The sequence below is a fragment of the Polypterus senegalus genome, chromosome 2 (genome assembly GCF_016835505.1).
Source record: "Polypterus senegalus isolate Bchr_013 chromosome 2, ASM1683550v1, whole genome shotgun sequence".
Lineage (NCBI taxonomy): Eukaryota > Metazoa > Chordata > Cladistia > Polypteriformes > Polypteridae > Polypterus > Polypterus senegalus.
This window is the reverse complement of record NC_053155.1, coordinates 56,220,965-56,237,821: the sequence shown is the minus strand read 5'-3', so window position 1 is coordinate 56,237,821 and position 16,857 is coordinate 56,220,965. Positions and strand designations below refer to the sequence as shown.

The 16,857-nt window shown below is 37.2% G+C and overlaps 1 protein-coding gene across 1 annotated transcript in view; it reads left to right on the top strand.

The window, feature by feature from the left end:
- The window catches only part of man1a2 (mannosidase, alpha, class 1A, member 2), a 524,864-nt gene that overhangs the window by 372,887 nt on the left and 135,120 nt on the right, over positions 1–16,857 (top strand). The window contains exon 6 of the mRNA XM_039743738.1: positions 3,740–3,820. Within this exon, the coding sequence (XP_039599672.1) occupies positions 3,740–3,820 (81 nt within the window). The remainder of the gene's footprint in view (positions 1–3,739; positions 3,821–16,857) is intronic.

The following is a 16,857-nucleotide window of genomic DNA, read 5'->3' as shown; positions in this document are numbered from 1 at the left end:
CAAAATTGTTACAAAGTGGAGTGATCAATTACAGTATATTATTAGCATCTGTAGCCATAACAACTCCCCAGGATTTATCTTCGGCATGTGTTTAATGCTGCAGCCTCCGATTACATTTTTAACTAAATTCTCCTCGATGGCAAAAGTCACAGTACAGTGGAACCTCGGTTCACAACCATAATTCGTTCCAAAACTCTGGTCGTAAACCGATTTGGTCGTGAACTGAGTTAATTTCCCCCATAGGATTGTATGTAAATACAATTAGTCCGTTCCAGACCGTACGAACTGTATGTAAATATATTTTTTTAAAGATTTTTAAGCACAAATATAGTTAATTATACCATAGAATGCAGAGCATAATAGTAAACTAAATGTAAAAACATTGAATAACACTGAGAAAACCTTGAGCAACAGAGAAAACTAACACTGCAAGAGTTTGTGCTATAGCGCAATGAACCGATCGCTAAAACCAATTTTTTTTTAATGAGTTTTAAGCACAGGGAAAAAAATTAACATTTGAAAAATCCGTAATTTAATAAACCACCAAGAAAAGTAACATTGCAACAATGCGCTACGAACCGATCGCTGTAAACAGAAGTGAAGTGGAGGTTAAAATCCAATAGAAAAAGTCTTCATTAAATACAACGAGGTTAAAACAATGCTTGGATCTGTCTCTTTAAAAACAAGCCTGGTGCATTCTTTAGCTGCCTTGTCGGCCTTATGTGTCCAGCCGTCTCTCTCTCGCGCACGCACGTGTGTCTCTCTCTCTGTCTCGCGCTTGTGTGTATGTTTCTCTCTCTCTCTCTCGTGAGTGTATCTCTCTCTCTCTCTCTCTCTTGCACGTGTATGTCTCTCTCTTTCTCTCTCTTGCGTGTTTATCTCTCTCTCTCGTGTCTCTCTCTGTCTCTCTCTCTTACTCTCGCTCGCTGCACAGGGAATGCACAGGGAGAGACTGAACATGTGTGGAAATCATGGGTGCGCACAAACCGAAAGGGAAACTGGCATGTTAGTATACCGAGTCTGTGGTCGTGAACAGTTGCAAAAGTTTGGCGAACTTTTTGGTCGTAAACCGATTTGTATGTGTTCCGAGACATTCGTGAACCGAGGTTCCACTGTACTTGGTGTTATTTTTGTTTCAGGTGTTAATCTGACCCGTTTCTGCACTTCAGGTTAAGAGTATGTCAAATAGTAAATTATCTTCCTAAGTACTGTATAATAGCTGATTAGATTGGAAATCAGTTGCTTCAATTCTGGCTATGAACACATTTCACATTTATTGTTATTTGCTGCTTTTTTGTTTTTCATCTTTATAGAACTGGAATAAAAATGACCTTAAGTGTAGGAGTTGCTACAGCCCTCACACTAACCTAAGTTTGATTTCCATCCCTGCCACTAGGGGTGGACGGTATGGCCACAAATTTATATCACATTATAATTAAAATTGGTGATGGTTATGGTAAATATCAGAGTATAATCTCTCTACATATACTTTTCAGACAGAAGCCAGTTTAGGAGTTACTATGGGCTCAGTTTCAAATAGATATGTTTTTTCCAATTGCTTTGGTTCCCCATTTAACAAAATCAAGCAAGCCCAACTAAACCTTAATATTGCCTTTCCAAACATCCCTGCAAACATGAAGAAAATTATATAAAGGCACACCAATAAAGGATTTACTGTACATCTCTATTTACTAAATATGCCTCAGCAGAGGATATCAGAACAAGCCCTACAATCACACCTACTAAAGAAAGCTCTCACACTATTGAAATTAAAGAGCATTGAAATTAAGAACATTTTTTATTAATTTTCAAAATCATCTTTGTACAGAAGCTAATGGTGGTGGACTATATTTTAAAAGGGATACTCCAGAAATAATCATTATTTGTGTGAAACAAAGCAACTTTCATTCCATTGCTTTCTAACCTTGACGGTATACAGCATTTCAACATACACTGATCAGAAGATAAAAATAATATAGAAAATAATGCTTATTGTTGCCTACTTACTTGCTTTATTTATACTTAAAGTCCCCTACTTTTGTAAAACATTTGTAGTACCCCTTTGGTGCCTTAGGCATCTGCATGTTTTGTTTATTTGTATCATTGTCATTAGTGTTTGAAGAAGAAGAAAGCAAATTCTTCTACTCTGTTTTATCTGCAGTGATCATGGTAGGGGATTGGTCCCAACACATGATCAAATATAAAAACAGTTTTGTAGAGTCGGGTAGAGGGATAGGGGTTGGTTGTGAGAAGTGCGGGTACATACATTTATAAAATGCATACGTGAATATTCTGAAGTGCAATACCCACAAAAGATTCATCTGATCCTTTCAATTTTGAATAGTTAGAAGTTTGATGAGAAAAGAAAGTTTTGTCATCACATCATATAGCATTAAAAATCTAGTGATGCAAAATACAAATTTTCAGATACAAACTGTAACAAAACAAACTTTGCTGGAACCCTGCAGCTATGCAATTGCATACATTTTGGGCAGTACACATGTGTTTATATAAATTCAGCCCTTGAAACAAGCACACTATCGGTTTTAGGACATGGAAGTTATAAGCTACTTAATTACATGTGAACATTCAAATTTTTAGCCTTAGTGGACTGATCATATACAGTACCTTGTTTTTTCTAACTAGCTGTTCATTTTGTTTTTCGTGTACATATGATGTCTCAGTCACTCTATCTTTCACTTCATTTTCCATCTCCAGTGTTGTACTGGCAGATGCTGCATTGTGTCAGAAGGTAACAGAACACCTACTCCCTACCATTCACATCACTTTGGCAACAAGTAGCAAAGTTTACTTCCTGATATACTAAACCATGATAAAAATAATATATGAAAAATTTCACCCGGTTGGCAAATTTCTACCTGGGTACCCTGCACCAATACCTGCTACTCTCAGCAGGAGGTTGCCCACATGATTTTTGTTTAAATGAGTCAGATTTGACCATGTTTTAGTGTGTGTTTGTGTGAAACCAATAGTACTAGGGCGTTGTACCGTGTTAGCCATTATGAATGTAGTGAAAAGTCAAGCAAAATGACACCTTTTATTGGCTAACTAAAAAGATTACAATATGCAAGCTTTTCAGGCAACTCAGGTCCCTTCTTCAGAGAAGAACATACATCTTACATCTCTCCAGAAGATGTAAGATGTATGTTCTTGCCTGAAGAAGGGGCTTGAGTTGCCTCGAAAGCTTGCATATTGCAATCTTTTTAGTTAGCCAATAAAAGGTGTCATTTTGCTTGACTTTTCACTGTGAAACCTATGAAAGACTTACATTCCACCCAAAGTAAATTCCTACCTTGTTACTTATGAACCAAGTACAGATTATGTTGCCCTTTAACCCTGTAGAAAAAGACAGTATTTAAAAATGGAGGATGACACAGTTTAATTAGATTTTGAAATTATTACAATGTGATATTTACTGAAATGTACATTTCTCTTGTGCCATTTTTCCTGAAACTGAAAAATAACATTATTCTGAGGCAACACTAGACACAAACTAAATAAACAATCCACTATCTAGGGAAGATATTAATGGCATTGTATTGTGAAGCACACATAAATACCTCTGAAGGACAAAACGTTTTTAGAGAACTATTGTGCCATAGATTGGAAGTCAACTTTCAAGTCAAAGTATAGCCAGTTTGAGCTCATTTTGGACAGACTTTCCAAGAAAAGGCTTCATTTTATTAATAAAATGTATTTATTTATTTTTACCCAACAGAATGCTGAAGTTTCTGTTTTTGAAGTAAACATCCGATTCATTGGTGGGTTGCTTGCAGCATACTATCTTTCTGGACAGGAGGTAAGAAACAAGACTCATTACTCAGTTAATCTGTTATTTTTGGAGAAAGTATTGCCTTTGAATTGTTTCTAAATGATCTCTTGGTACTATACCATAATGTCAGTGCATTTGGGTATCGTACTGTGGGATACAATATATGGATTATTTTTGGGGAAGGAAGTTGGCTTACCTATTGATATTATGTATGGAGACTCTACGAAAAACCTTAAAGTTTTGTTACTCAAAGGTGATGCCACAAAGTGGCTGTTTCTAGCTTCACATATATTTAATGTAGAATTGTGTGTGAGTGCTTGTATATTAATGGGTCAAATATACACTGTGGAAGTATACGCTGAGGTGAACTAAGATTCTCCTCACATTACTATAATCTGTTGTGCATTTAAAGCAGTCAAGGTTTGAATTACTGTCCTGTGCATTATTTTCTACTTTAATGACATTGACTTAATGGCAGACATATATCCCATTCCCTACATCTGATGATTAACAATAGGTAAAAAATGAATTCCACAGTGAAAACTGAAGTTTACTTGGAACAGAACAAAGTGGGTGTTAAGCCTTAATTATGCCACACAACTTTGATATTTTATACGTAATAGTACCAAACACTCTGTATCGTCAACATAGTTCTGAAATGTAAGTAGCAAGCAACTTTAGTTTGTTCCAGATGATTTTTTTTTTCAGTTTCTCAGGATCCAACTTTGCTTTTAGCTTATTATGTTAATGAATGTTAATAGTTAATTTTGTGGCTTCCTTGGAACTATCTACTTGTCTTGAAGTTGTATCTGTAATGTGATTGTGGCCAGTAACCTCCATGTGCCTGGGACAGCCAGATGAGAGTCCAGTCTCTCCTCAATGGGCTAAAAATTTTTTGTGTTCAGGCAGCTTTGAATTTCATGCTTTTGTACATAAACTCTTTCTCTTTAAAGGCAATTCGGAATGCTGTGTAGCGTTTGCACATGCAGCTGGAAATGTGTGTGCTTGGCTCAATTTTCTTTTTCCTAAGTTATATTTTACTAACAGAAGATATTTAAGAGACCTGGTTCCATCTGTGTACCAATACGCACTTCTAAAACAAGTCAGGTATTTCACTTTTATTAAGGCCTAAAATTTTGCTGACCTTGTATAAAACATCAAGAGGAATGTAACCTACAGTGAGTTAAAGAATTATTCTTGCCGAGGCTTGTAACAAGGTAGCATTATTTTTCTGATCCTCTTTAAAGTGGGATTTCATCTGGCAATAAGAAGATTAAGGTACTCCTCTAAATCCTCTGGAGGCTGCAGAATTCTGGACCAGAGCACCTAAACTTAATCTTTTAGTTCATTATTATCTTACTAACTGTATTACTACACTTTATTGCTTTTAATACTAAAGTAAGTTTAAGAGGAAGTGGGTGGTCTGAGAAGTGCTTACACCAAATAGCATTTGGCAATAATCTCCTGAAAATGTCAAGATTTCAGATAACAGGAGATGAGAACAGTGTGGAGTGCATCAAAAGTGTTACACACTAGCACAGATTTCAGACAAGAGAACAATATTTGCACATTTAAAATGTCAATCACTATTTTTTTAAATTAACAAAAGCCAATTCTATTAGTAAACAAACCAAAAAATGATGTCTGGACAAATAATAAGTGTTTCTGTGTGAAGAAGCATAAACAGACTCAAGGGTGCAAGTGAGCTTCACTGTTGATCTTTTCTGAGGTCATTACTGCAGGTATTCATGATGGTCCTGACAGTTAAAAAAGAAAAATATTTTAAAAACTGCCATTGGAAGTTTTTTTTGTGGCAATGTTTTAAAACCTACATGGAATTTAAGTAGAGAGAAATTTAAAACATATTCAGTTTATTTAGGCTTAGAGCACTGTAACAATTTTATGGGTAAAATATAATTACAAAATATTAATTACGTAATACCTGCATGTAAAGATATACATTACTTTAAATACATACCAACACAAATCAATTTTAAACTGATTAACATACAGTAAACATTTAATCTGGAGGTACAGAAGGAAGGAGTTCATGGATTCACAGGTATGAATGGTAGTTTCGCAAGCCGAGTATGAACTTAGTGTGAAGTCTTCCATATTAAGACCTAATATAAAGCAAAGATTTTATTTTTTAAGACTTCTTAGTGCTAGTACAGGTGAGGTATGTCTAATGGACTTTTTTACTGAGGTTTCCCAGCTTTCTGATTTCTAAAATTTCTTAATCAAACTTTTCCTCTTCAGAGTTTTCAGTGCACAGTTATATGCATATTATAAAGAGAAGTGTCCCAGTGAGAGTTTTGAGAGCGTTGATATATGCATATTATGAGGTGGACCATGACGGGGTTAGTGTCCCCTTTGGAATTTCAAGCACATTGATATAAAATTGTATTGTTTCAAAGAGTGGGTTGATTTTTTTGGGGGTGATCTTTCTGTAAGTCCCCTTGGATAAAGACATCAGTCAAATATTGAAGTTACAAAGTAAAAGGATTAGAGTGAAGGCAGTGAGTTTAATGGTGATAAGTAAGAGACAAAAGAGGTTAAGGCAAAAGGAGCAAAATGACAAACTAAGGTGTGCACAATGTTGGAAGTTAACAGGAGGAAACTATGTAGAATGGAGAAGAAAACATGGGTCTAAGTGGTTAGAATGCCATTGCAATAATGTGTCTTACTCATAAAGATGCCCAGGACCACAGAAACTAAACAGTAAACTCAGATAGTAAATAGTACACTGGTCATAGTAGTTTTTCCACTCAGTAAATTCTTCTGAAAAAGGCTAACGAAACAGAAGTACTATTATGATAATTCTTTTTTTACATTTACATAGCGCTTTTCTTCCTACTCAAAGCGCTCTCCACGCAGGGAGGACCCGTAATCGAACTTAAAACTTATACATTTAATATTCATTCTTTCATTCATTTTTGACGTCGTCCAACCCTCCTACCCCAAATGCAATTTAGGCTTGTGGAACATAATACAGTCAGCATATGGTGCCAGGCTGAAACCAACTCTGCAGAAAGTACTGCTTTATCACAGGGCATTGTCACATACACACCCAAACTTAATGTTACTGACCCAATTTAGGGATACATGAGCCCCCTGGGTCATTTCCCGGTCCCATCATTGGCTGAGTGGAGTTTGCACAGTCTTCCCAGATCTGTGTAATAGGTTTTTCTCTGCTCCTCCAGATTTCCTCCCATATCCCACATATATATACTGTATCTTACGGCAGGTCTATCTTAATAAATTCCATGTGAGCAGTTGTGGCTTTGTACATAGATTCTCCCTGCACCCATCAAGGATTGGTTCTTGTCTTGTATTGTTGGCATAGGCTCTAGCAACATCCCCAAAACCCTGAAGTGGATTAAGTAAGTTTAATAATTGATGAATTAACTGGTTTTTTCCCCCTCCCTCAATTCCCCATGTAAGTTGCTTTTCCATCTTCGATTGAAAAGTGAAATCCACAATAGAATAGAGGCCGCTGAGGACCTGTGACATCTCTGAAGGAGTTACAAGCTTCTCTGGCCTAGACAGGGAACACCTTGTATGCTACAGTTGTGCTTCACCAGTCATAACTTTTTGAGAGTGTGCTACAGAGTAAGCCTCTGGTGGGGAAAAAACCAAACAAACACAACTCATATGTCACCTTGAAATCAAGTGATCAGGTTCTATGGCAGTTGTGGCCAACACCAATCCTGAAGGGCAGTTTTCTTAATTAGGGACAGTTTTTACTGCTGATTAACTTCTTTTCCCTTCGTTTTAATTGACTTACTGTTTAAAACCCTGACACCTTAATTCTTTCATTTTTCGTTAATTAGCACCCAAACAATAATGAGATACAATTTTTATTTGTCATATACAAGTTATACATAAAGTTCAACATGTAGTGAATTGCTTAGTTGCTCAACTCAAATGACTGTGCCTTTATAAAGAATATAAAAGGACAATCCAAATAATATGACTTTATAAACATCAAAAATAATTAATCGAAATTTAAATATGTGGTAAATAATAGATAATTACCAAAATAACTTAATAACTCAATCTAAGAGAGTTAACAATAAGGCAAGGTGTAATTTTAGACACTTTTTCAACATGTGGATGGACTGCTTGAAAAAGCTCCCTTTCAGTCTCTCTGAACTGGACTTTAGACAGCAGTAGTGTTTACCTGATCACAGCACAGAAAAGAGGCCATTGTGGGGTTGGTTGGTATAATAAATAATTTTTTTTGACCTGGTCGAACATTTCTAGGTGTAGATGCCTTGGATGTTAGGGCGCTCACGCCCAGTGATGCATTCAGCTGACTAGACCACTCTCTTTGCAGAGCCTTACAACTCTGCTGCATGCTATTTTATAAACCAGTCAGTGATACTTCCTGTCAGAATACTTTCAAATGTGGATGTTTAGAAATTCTTCAGTATCTGGGAGGGCAGTCTGAAATCCCTGAGGAATCAGAAATATAAAGACAATGCATTGCCTTCTTCACTAAGGTGTCAAAATGCTTCAACCAGGTCGGGTCCTTAGTGATGTAAAGACTGAGGTATCCAAAGCTGTATCTGAAACTGTCCACCCTCTTCAGCCCAGTGCTGTTAATAATGAGGATGTAGTAGTTCCTCCACTGTTTTCCCCCAAAGTCCACAATCAGCTCCTTTTTCTTGCTGACATTCGGGAGTTGGCACTTGTCCTGACACTGGTGTAAAAAATGCAATATTTTAAAATGAAGAAAGGTAAAGGAGGAAGAGTATAGGAAACTAATCAAGGACTTTGTTAAATGGTGCGACTCAAACCACTTACACCTTAACACCAGCAAGACCAAGGAGCCTTGTGGTGGATTTTAGGAGGACCAGACCCCTCATGGACCCTGTGATCATCAGAGGTGACTGTGTGCAGAGGGTGCAGACCTATAAATATCTGGGAGTGCAGCTGGATGACAAATTGGACTGGACTGCCAATACTGATGCTCTATGTAAGAAAGCTCAGAGCAGACTTTACTTTCTGAGAAGGTTGGCATCCTTCAACATCTGCAGTAAGATGCTGCAGATGTTCTACCAGACGGTTGTGGCGAGTGCCCTCTTCTACGCGGTGGTGTGCTGGGGTGGCAGCATAAAGATGAAAGACGCCTCACGCCTGGACAAACTTGTTAAGAAGGCAGGCTCTATTGTAGGAGTAAAGTTGGACAGTTTAACATCTGTTGCAGAGCGACGGGCATTAAGCAAACTCCTGTCAATCATGAAGAATCCACTGCATCCACTGAACAGGATCATCTCCAGGCAGAGGAGTAGCTTCAGTGACAGACTTTTGTCACTGTCCTGTTCCACTGACAGACTGATGAGATCGTTCCTCCCCCACACTATGTGACTCTTCAATTCCACCCGGGGGAGTAAATGCGAACATTAATTTTATTCTAATTCTTTTCATTTTTATTACTATTTAATTTAATATTGTTTCTTTGTATCAGTATACTGCTGCTGGATTATGTGAATTTCCCCTTGGGATTAATAAAGTATCTATCTATCTATCTATCTAAAGGTCTCTGTAATGTTGATCTACTCAAGTCAACAAAACATTTTACTGGTGCTCTTAGAAAAAAGAAAATGAAATGTTTTGGAAATGTTTGCTGTGGCAGAACGAGAGCACCAACTTGTTGTTCTTCTTTCGGCTGCTCCCGACAAGCCATGAAATTAAATAACAGGTTTGATTAACGCAAGAATTGCTGCTGGTTGGAGCGAAATTGTTTGAATTTTGAGCCACCCCAACTTAGCTGGTTATCTACTAGCTCGCTTCACATCTCACTTCTATTTAGCTGTCATTTATGGAAAAAAGTAGCACTTCAGAGGACTGAGTGTTAAAAAAACAAGGCATTCAGAGTAAGAGGGAAAGTTGTCGATTAATAGTAGAAATAGGTCACTAATTAAGAAAATGGCAAGATGGAAAACCTGCAGCCACTGTGGCTGTCCTTGATTGGAGTTACACACCCCTGTTCTGTTGTCTGATAAGACCAAAATTGAGCTTTTTGGCCACCTACTAAATGCAGTGTTTGGTGTAAACCGTATACCACGCATTATCAAACACACACCATTGTCATGGAAACCTCATGCTGTTGTAATGCTTCTATGCAGCAAGGCCTGGAAAAATTGGAAAGGTTGAGGATTTAATGAATACAGGGACATCTTGGAGAAAAATCTGCTGCTGTCTGTATGCTTGGGAAAAGATTCATTTTCTAGTACGATTAGTCTCCAAAAATAAAGATAAGGCTACACAGGACTGGCATAAAAAATGTTAATGTCCTGGAGTGGCCGAGTCACAGTCCAGATCTCAGCCCAGTTGACATTTTGCGTCCGGACTTGAAAAAGGCTGTTCACTCACAGTTTCCATGCAGCCGGGCAAAGTTGGAAATGTTTTGTAAAAAGAATGGGGGCAAATTTATTGTCCAGATTTGGGAATGTAACAGAAACAAGTTCACACAGACTCAAGGCTGTCATGGATGCAAAAGATGCATTTACTAAATACTGACTTGAAGGAGGTAAATACTAAGGAAATTATTTTGTATTTAATAGTTGTAATGAGAAGTCAAGCAAAATGACAATTAGCCAATAAATGGTTTCATTTTGCTTGACTTCTCATTACATCCATAATCACTAACATAGTACAGCACCCTAGTATTTAGTAGTTGTAAAACATTTAGATCCCTTTGTAGAGATTTGTGTTCACTTTGATTTTTAAGAGTCTTTTCCTGCTGATCATTGTTAAAAAAGCCAAATTAAATGCACTGTAATTTAATGTTGTGAAAGAGTAAAACATTAAAATGTCCGAGAGCGGTCGATACTTTTTATAGGTATGGCTTTCTCTTTAATATTTCAACATTTTTACTACCTCTTCTGTATTCTAAATGTTTAAATAAGTTATTGTTTTAGTTTTGTGTACATTGATGGTCAATTGCTATTATGTGTGATGTTCCACCAACTAAATATTAAAAGTTTTGCTCCCATTTTTCACCCATGTGTCACCATTCCTTAAGAGTATGAACAATGATCGTATATAGTATAACCCTATCAACATTATATACTGTCCACCCATGTTAAATTCATTAGCCAGTTGACAACTTTCAAAGCCATGATGTGAGTTCTTAGTACTTCAGATCCACCTTGTGCGTCTGCTGGCAGGTAATCCACTATTTAGCTGCATTCTGAGACATATCACTTTACTTCTGTGACACATTCTTTGTCTTAACTTTCTCATTCGATGTTTTGTCTAATTGAGTTTGTTTTCCCTGTTATATTCTCCATGTTCTTGTACCTGTTTGATTAATCCTTTATCTGTGACTACTGTATATCCACTGTGAATTGTGCCATACAAAAACAAGAATTTAGTCATTAACATCTCATCTGATGATCATTTAACATATCCACCATTCATTATAATGCCAGAATAATTTTTAAATAACCTTTGTCTTCATTTGTTTGGATGATAATCAATTACTTCCCAGAACGCATAATTTAAAACTATTATTTTTTGTAATATTTAATCTAAATGTTTGCTAGTAACTAGAAAGGACTGGGGCAGCACGGTAGCACAGTGTTTAGCACTGCTGACTCGAAGTAAGGAGACCTGGGTTTGCTTCCCGGGTCCTCCCTGTGTGGAGTTTGCATGTTCTCCCCGTGTCTGCGTGGGTCCAAAGACATGCAGGTTAGGTGCATTGGCAATTCTGAATTGTCCCTAGTGTGTGTGTGTGTGTGTGTGTGTGTGTGTGTGTGTGTGTGTGTGTGTGTATGTCCTGTGGTGGGCTGGCGCCGTGCCCGGGTTTGTTTCCTGCCTTGCACCCTGTGTTGGCTGGGATTGGCTCCAGCACACCCCCGTGACCCTGTAGTTGGGATAGAGCAGGTTGAATAATGGATGGATGGATAGTAAGGACTGAAAGAGAAAGTGAACATCCAGTTAGGCCTGTATATAGTTGCAAAAATTTTTTTTAAACTAGATTTGATGCACTTTCTAAAACAGTAAATTGTACAAAAAAAATTCTATATATTCCTCCTATTGTGCTCATGAAGTTTCTATCCTCCTTTTCATGGCCTGAAAAGAGTAGACTGTCAGAGATTCTGTTTTATGATGCTGTGCAGTTGTATGGTCTTGTTCAAGTGATCTTATTTAGGAGTGTAAGTCAGCATTAAAAACAAGATAATTGTACCCTTATTCCTTTTCTAGTGCTTTACATCCCTTCTCCACCATGTGTGTTGGGATGAAATATTTTGAGGTTTTGATTTTTGTATGAAAGTTATGAAAGAACACATTTGTCCTATATTGTGCATCCTCAGCTGAACACACCAGTGCTTTATCATATACGCCATATACTGCCAGGTGCCTCGTGATCAGGATGTTATGTAAATTGATGGCTTAGATGTCATCCAAAAATGGTGTTGCTCATTTCATTTAGGACTGGTCCTCCAGTAACACTTTGCTAAAAAGGCACGGAGCTCTGTATCCCACAGACATCTTAAGGCATTAGAGAGAGATTGATTGATTGATTGATTTAATTGTTGTTTTATGTTTGTACTGACCTCAGTGTTGCATGTGCATCTGAGCTTTGCTGGTATGTAACTGTAATAGTTGGTTCCATTATCAGAATCATTTGAAACTGCTTCTTTGAAATCTGTATTTTTGTGCAAGTGACAGATCACTTTTCTACTGAGCCTAAATATGTTGTTGAAGATGGCAACAGTACCAGCTTCACATTTTTCACCACTAGTTATAGACCCCAGCGATGACTGAACTATTTTCTTTTTAGGCATTGTGTATGAATTGTTTTGGAAGTGCTGAGATTGCCAGCTCGCTTGTGCTTTTTTCTGTTGCTTATAATTGATAAATTCAGTCTCGGCCCCAAGACTGGTGATTAATTTCTGGAAGACGAGTTAAGATTTCTCCTTCAGTTTGTCTTAAAACGTACATGTCACATAGATAACCACAGTGTTTCTCATTCCTGTCATGAGGAAGCAATCTCTGTGGCCACTGGTATGCCTGTTAACCAATTATAATTCCTACATTTGTCTAGGCTTGAATCATCAGGCACTTTTTTCTTTTTTTATTATCTGTAAAATCTTATAACCCGTACGTTTTTTATTTTATTTTGAATTATTGCAAAAATGTATGTGTACTTTTTCTGAAAACTTGCAGATGCGTCTGTTAAAGAATCTTCTATGACTCAGCAAGTGACATGTTCTTATTGAAACCTCTTTCTGTTTAATGTTAAGGTGAGGTATTAGACCTAGAAACTTTAAACAAATACAGAGAAAAACCTCTAACAATATTTTATGTCAAGAATACATATGTTTGATGGACTTCTTGGATAAGTCATATATATACTAAGCTGTAAATTTTTCTGCATTTGAAAGCAAAAGTAATGCACCCCATTATGTTGTATTGACAGTTACACTATGCAAGTCTCAAAAAATCACTTGAAAGGGGAACCACACTAAGAGGTGTCTTAGCTGTGAAAGTGCTTATTTAAGTAACCTGCCATATTAACCTCAGTATACTGTAGTGCAGATGTAATGATAGTGGATTTGATTAACTTTTACTAAAACTTTTATGATCTGCGATAAGGCCTTAACCTTGGCCTACCTTTATGTAAGAGTGAGGTAGCCGATGCTGGTGCAGTACATTGTTCAGCAACAACATATACCAATCCCAGCTTTGCTACATGAATTAGCCAGTTCAGAATTTATACCCGTTCATTTTGCCAAGGTTATAAGATAGGAGGTTGCTCACCTCGTATACCTGCTGTTGTGGTTAGGGGCAAATGGACTTTAATAGTTCCTGCATTTATTTAAAGCCAGTCCAAAAATGTACAACACATTAAGCTATCCATCATTTTAAAAAAAAGATCTGTATTGTGTGTGTAATGTCCTTTCATTTTCTGTCTTTTGATTTTTTAATACATTGTATTTTTTGATGTGTGTGGTAGTTGTGAGCAATGTGTTATATACACAGTCAGGTCCATAAGTATTTGGAAAGTGACACAATTTTCATAATTTTGGCTTTGTATGCCACCAGAATGGATTTGAAATAAAGCAATCATTATGTGATTGAAGTGTAGACTTTCAGTATTAATTTAAGGGGTTTAGCAAAACTATCATATCAACTGTTTAGGAATGACAGCCATTTTTCTGCATAGCTCCTCCCCTTTCCAGGAGCTCAAAAGTATATGGACATTTGACTGACAAGCTGTTCCAGAGCCTGGTTGGATCAGTTCTCTCATTTTTTCATTAACTATCAAGCAGGTAAAAGGTCTGGAATTGATTTCAAGTTTCAAATTTTCATTTGGAAGTTGTCACTCTGCACTCTCAATATGAGATCCAAAGAGCTGTCCATGCAAGTAAAAACAGTCCATCGTCAGACTGAGAAAACAAAACAACCCCTGTATATATATATAGAGAGAGAGAGCAGAAACACAAGAAGTAGTCAAATCAACCATTTGGTATTTTCTTAAAAAGAAGGAATGCACTGGTGAACTCAGCCACGCCAGAAGGTGCGAACAACCACAGAAGACAACTGCGCTGGATGATTGCAGAATTCTGTCCTTGGTGAAGAAGAACCACTTCATAAAATTTAGCCACACCAAGATCACTCTCAACTCTCCTGTCATTGCCAAAATCGACAATCAAGAGAAAACTTGAAGGTTTACCATAAGCCACAAACCATTGGTAAACCTCAAGCATAGGCCTAGGTAGGACAGATTAGATAGACTTTGCCAGAAAACATTTTTTTCATAGCCTGTCAAGTTGTGGAACTATTTTCTTTTGACAAAGGAAAATAAGATCAATATATACCAGATTGTAAAGATCAGAGTATGGAGAAGTGAAGAAACTGCTTATGGTCTGATGTATGCCACATCTTCTGTGAAGTGTTATGGCATGATCATGCATGGCTGTAAGTGTAAGTCAGTCACTTGTGTTTATTGATAATATGACTGCTGGCGGAAGTAGCAAGATAAACTCTGAAGTGTATAGGGCTATACTATCTGCTCTGATTCAGCCATATGCTGTAAAACAGATAGGACAATAGTTCACAGTACAGATGGACAATGAGCCAAAACATGCTGTCAAAGCACAAACCAATTGCTTTTCAGTACAAAGTAGTGGATTATTCTTCAATGGCCAAGTCAATCAAGTGACCTCAACCCAATTGGACATGCATTTCACTTGCTGAAGATAAAACGGATGGCAGAAAGTCCCACAAACAAGCAACAACTGCAGACAGCTGCAGTAAAGGACTGACAAAGTATCACTGCAGTAGATAATGGATGGATGACTATGTTGTTTTGTTCAAATACTTTTGAACCCCTGTATAAAAATGTCTGTCATTCCTTAACGGCTCATGAGATATTTTTGGTAAACCACATAAATTAGAGCTGATAGTCTACACTTCAATCACATAATGATTGCTTCATTTCAAATCCATTGTGGTGGCATACAGAGCTAGAATTATGAATATTGTGTCATTGTCCAAATACTTATGGTATGGAATCAACATGATCAAGCAGTGTGATGTGATGTTTGGAGAAGTGAACATAATTAATCTACGCTAGAGTTAGAAAGTTATACTTTATCAGCCCTTGCAGGTACTGTCTGTGTTATAATAGCTTGCTTTTCCATAAAGGATGTTTCTAGTTCTGCACATACATTTTATTAAGTTATATTTTTAATGTAACAAACGCTAATTAATCTGTCAGTTACAGTATAAAGCAATTAGTTGATTTGATATTAACAAAACCACTGTACAATTCTAATCAGTCTTCATTTAATCAGTGCATCTGCTAATAGCTTCTTAGCTTTTTGTTTTAATGAGGCACTTCTACCTTGCTTAGATATACAGTGTTTACTGATGTATAATTTTTAGAACTTGATTTTGTCCCTCTTGTTCATGCTACCCACACCTCAGAGTATATAACTGGTGTTCCCTCAAAATGTTGTAGACGTTTGGAAGGGTTTATTGCTACATTTAGAAATGTTATTCTGCATACTACACATTAGTGGCTTTAAGTATTCAAAGTTTTTGCAAAAATCTTACTGTATGTAAGATACAATCCTTGAAAGGACTGCTTACCTTTTGCTGCACTAGTTGGAAAAAGCACCTGTGACTGTGCAGAGTTTCCATTTTTATAGGATCTCTTACTATAGATGATCTAATGCCAGCCTATTCTTTTGGTGATTTATTCCTGGCTAATGTAACTTGTCCAGTGCCCTTGCAATGTGATTACATTTTAAAAACCAGATGTTGCTGTGAATTACACTTTGATGTTTCCCTAGTCAACCACAGTGTAAGGAAATCTTGTATATCTGGATGACAAGCAGATAATACCTTCCCATATAGCTGATATATGAGGTCCAAAGAGCTGTCCATGCAAGTAAAAACAGTCCATCGTCCAGTTTTTTTCTGGTGCCGCATTCGAGTGGCAGCCTTTCCAGCAGCTCCGTATATGACTTTATCTTTTTACCTTTTTATCTTTATTTTTCTCTATTTCACTGATCACTGTTACCACTTTCTTTTATGTGGAATTGCTCCCTGGTCACTTTTTACTATTTTACTACTTGACATGGATTTTTACACTCCGAGAATCACCTATTCAAGTAGTCAGCTTAAAGCACTGAGAAGAAATGCTTATGCCTTCTTTGATCCTGGGAAATGTGAACTCACTACCAAATAAGATCGACCAACTGGCTGTGCTGGTGAAAAATGTCAGAACCTACAGAGAATGCAGCTTGCTGTGTTTTAGTGAAACATGGCTAACAACTACCATCCCAGATGCTAACGTGGAGCTACCCGGGTTTAGCACAGTTAGAGCGGACAGAGACACAAATACCTGCGGAAAAAAGAAAGGAGGAGGACTCGCTCTCTATGTCAATACAAAGTGGTGCAACTCTGGACATGTAAACGTTAAAATCTCCATTGCTGCAGGGACATCGAACTGTTGGCCGTAAGTTTGCGCCCCTATTACTTGCCCAGAGAGTTTGGACACGTGATTGCTGTTATTGTCCATTCCGCAGTTGCTAAGT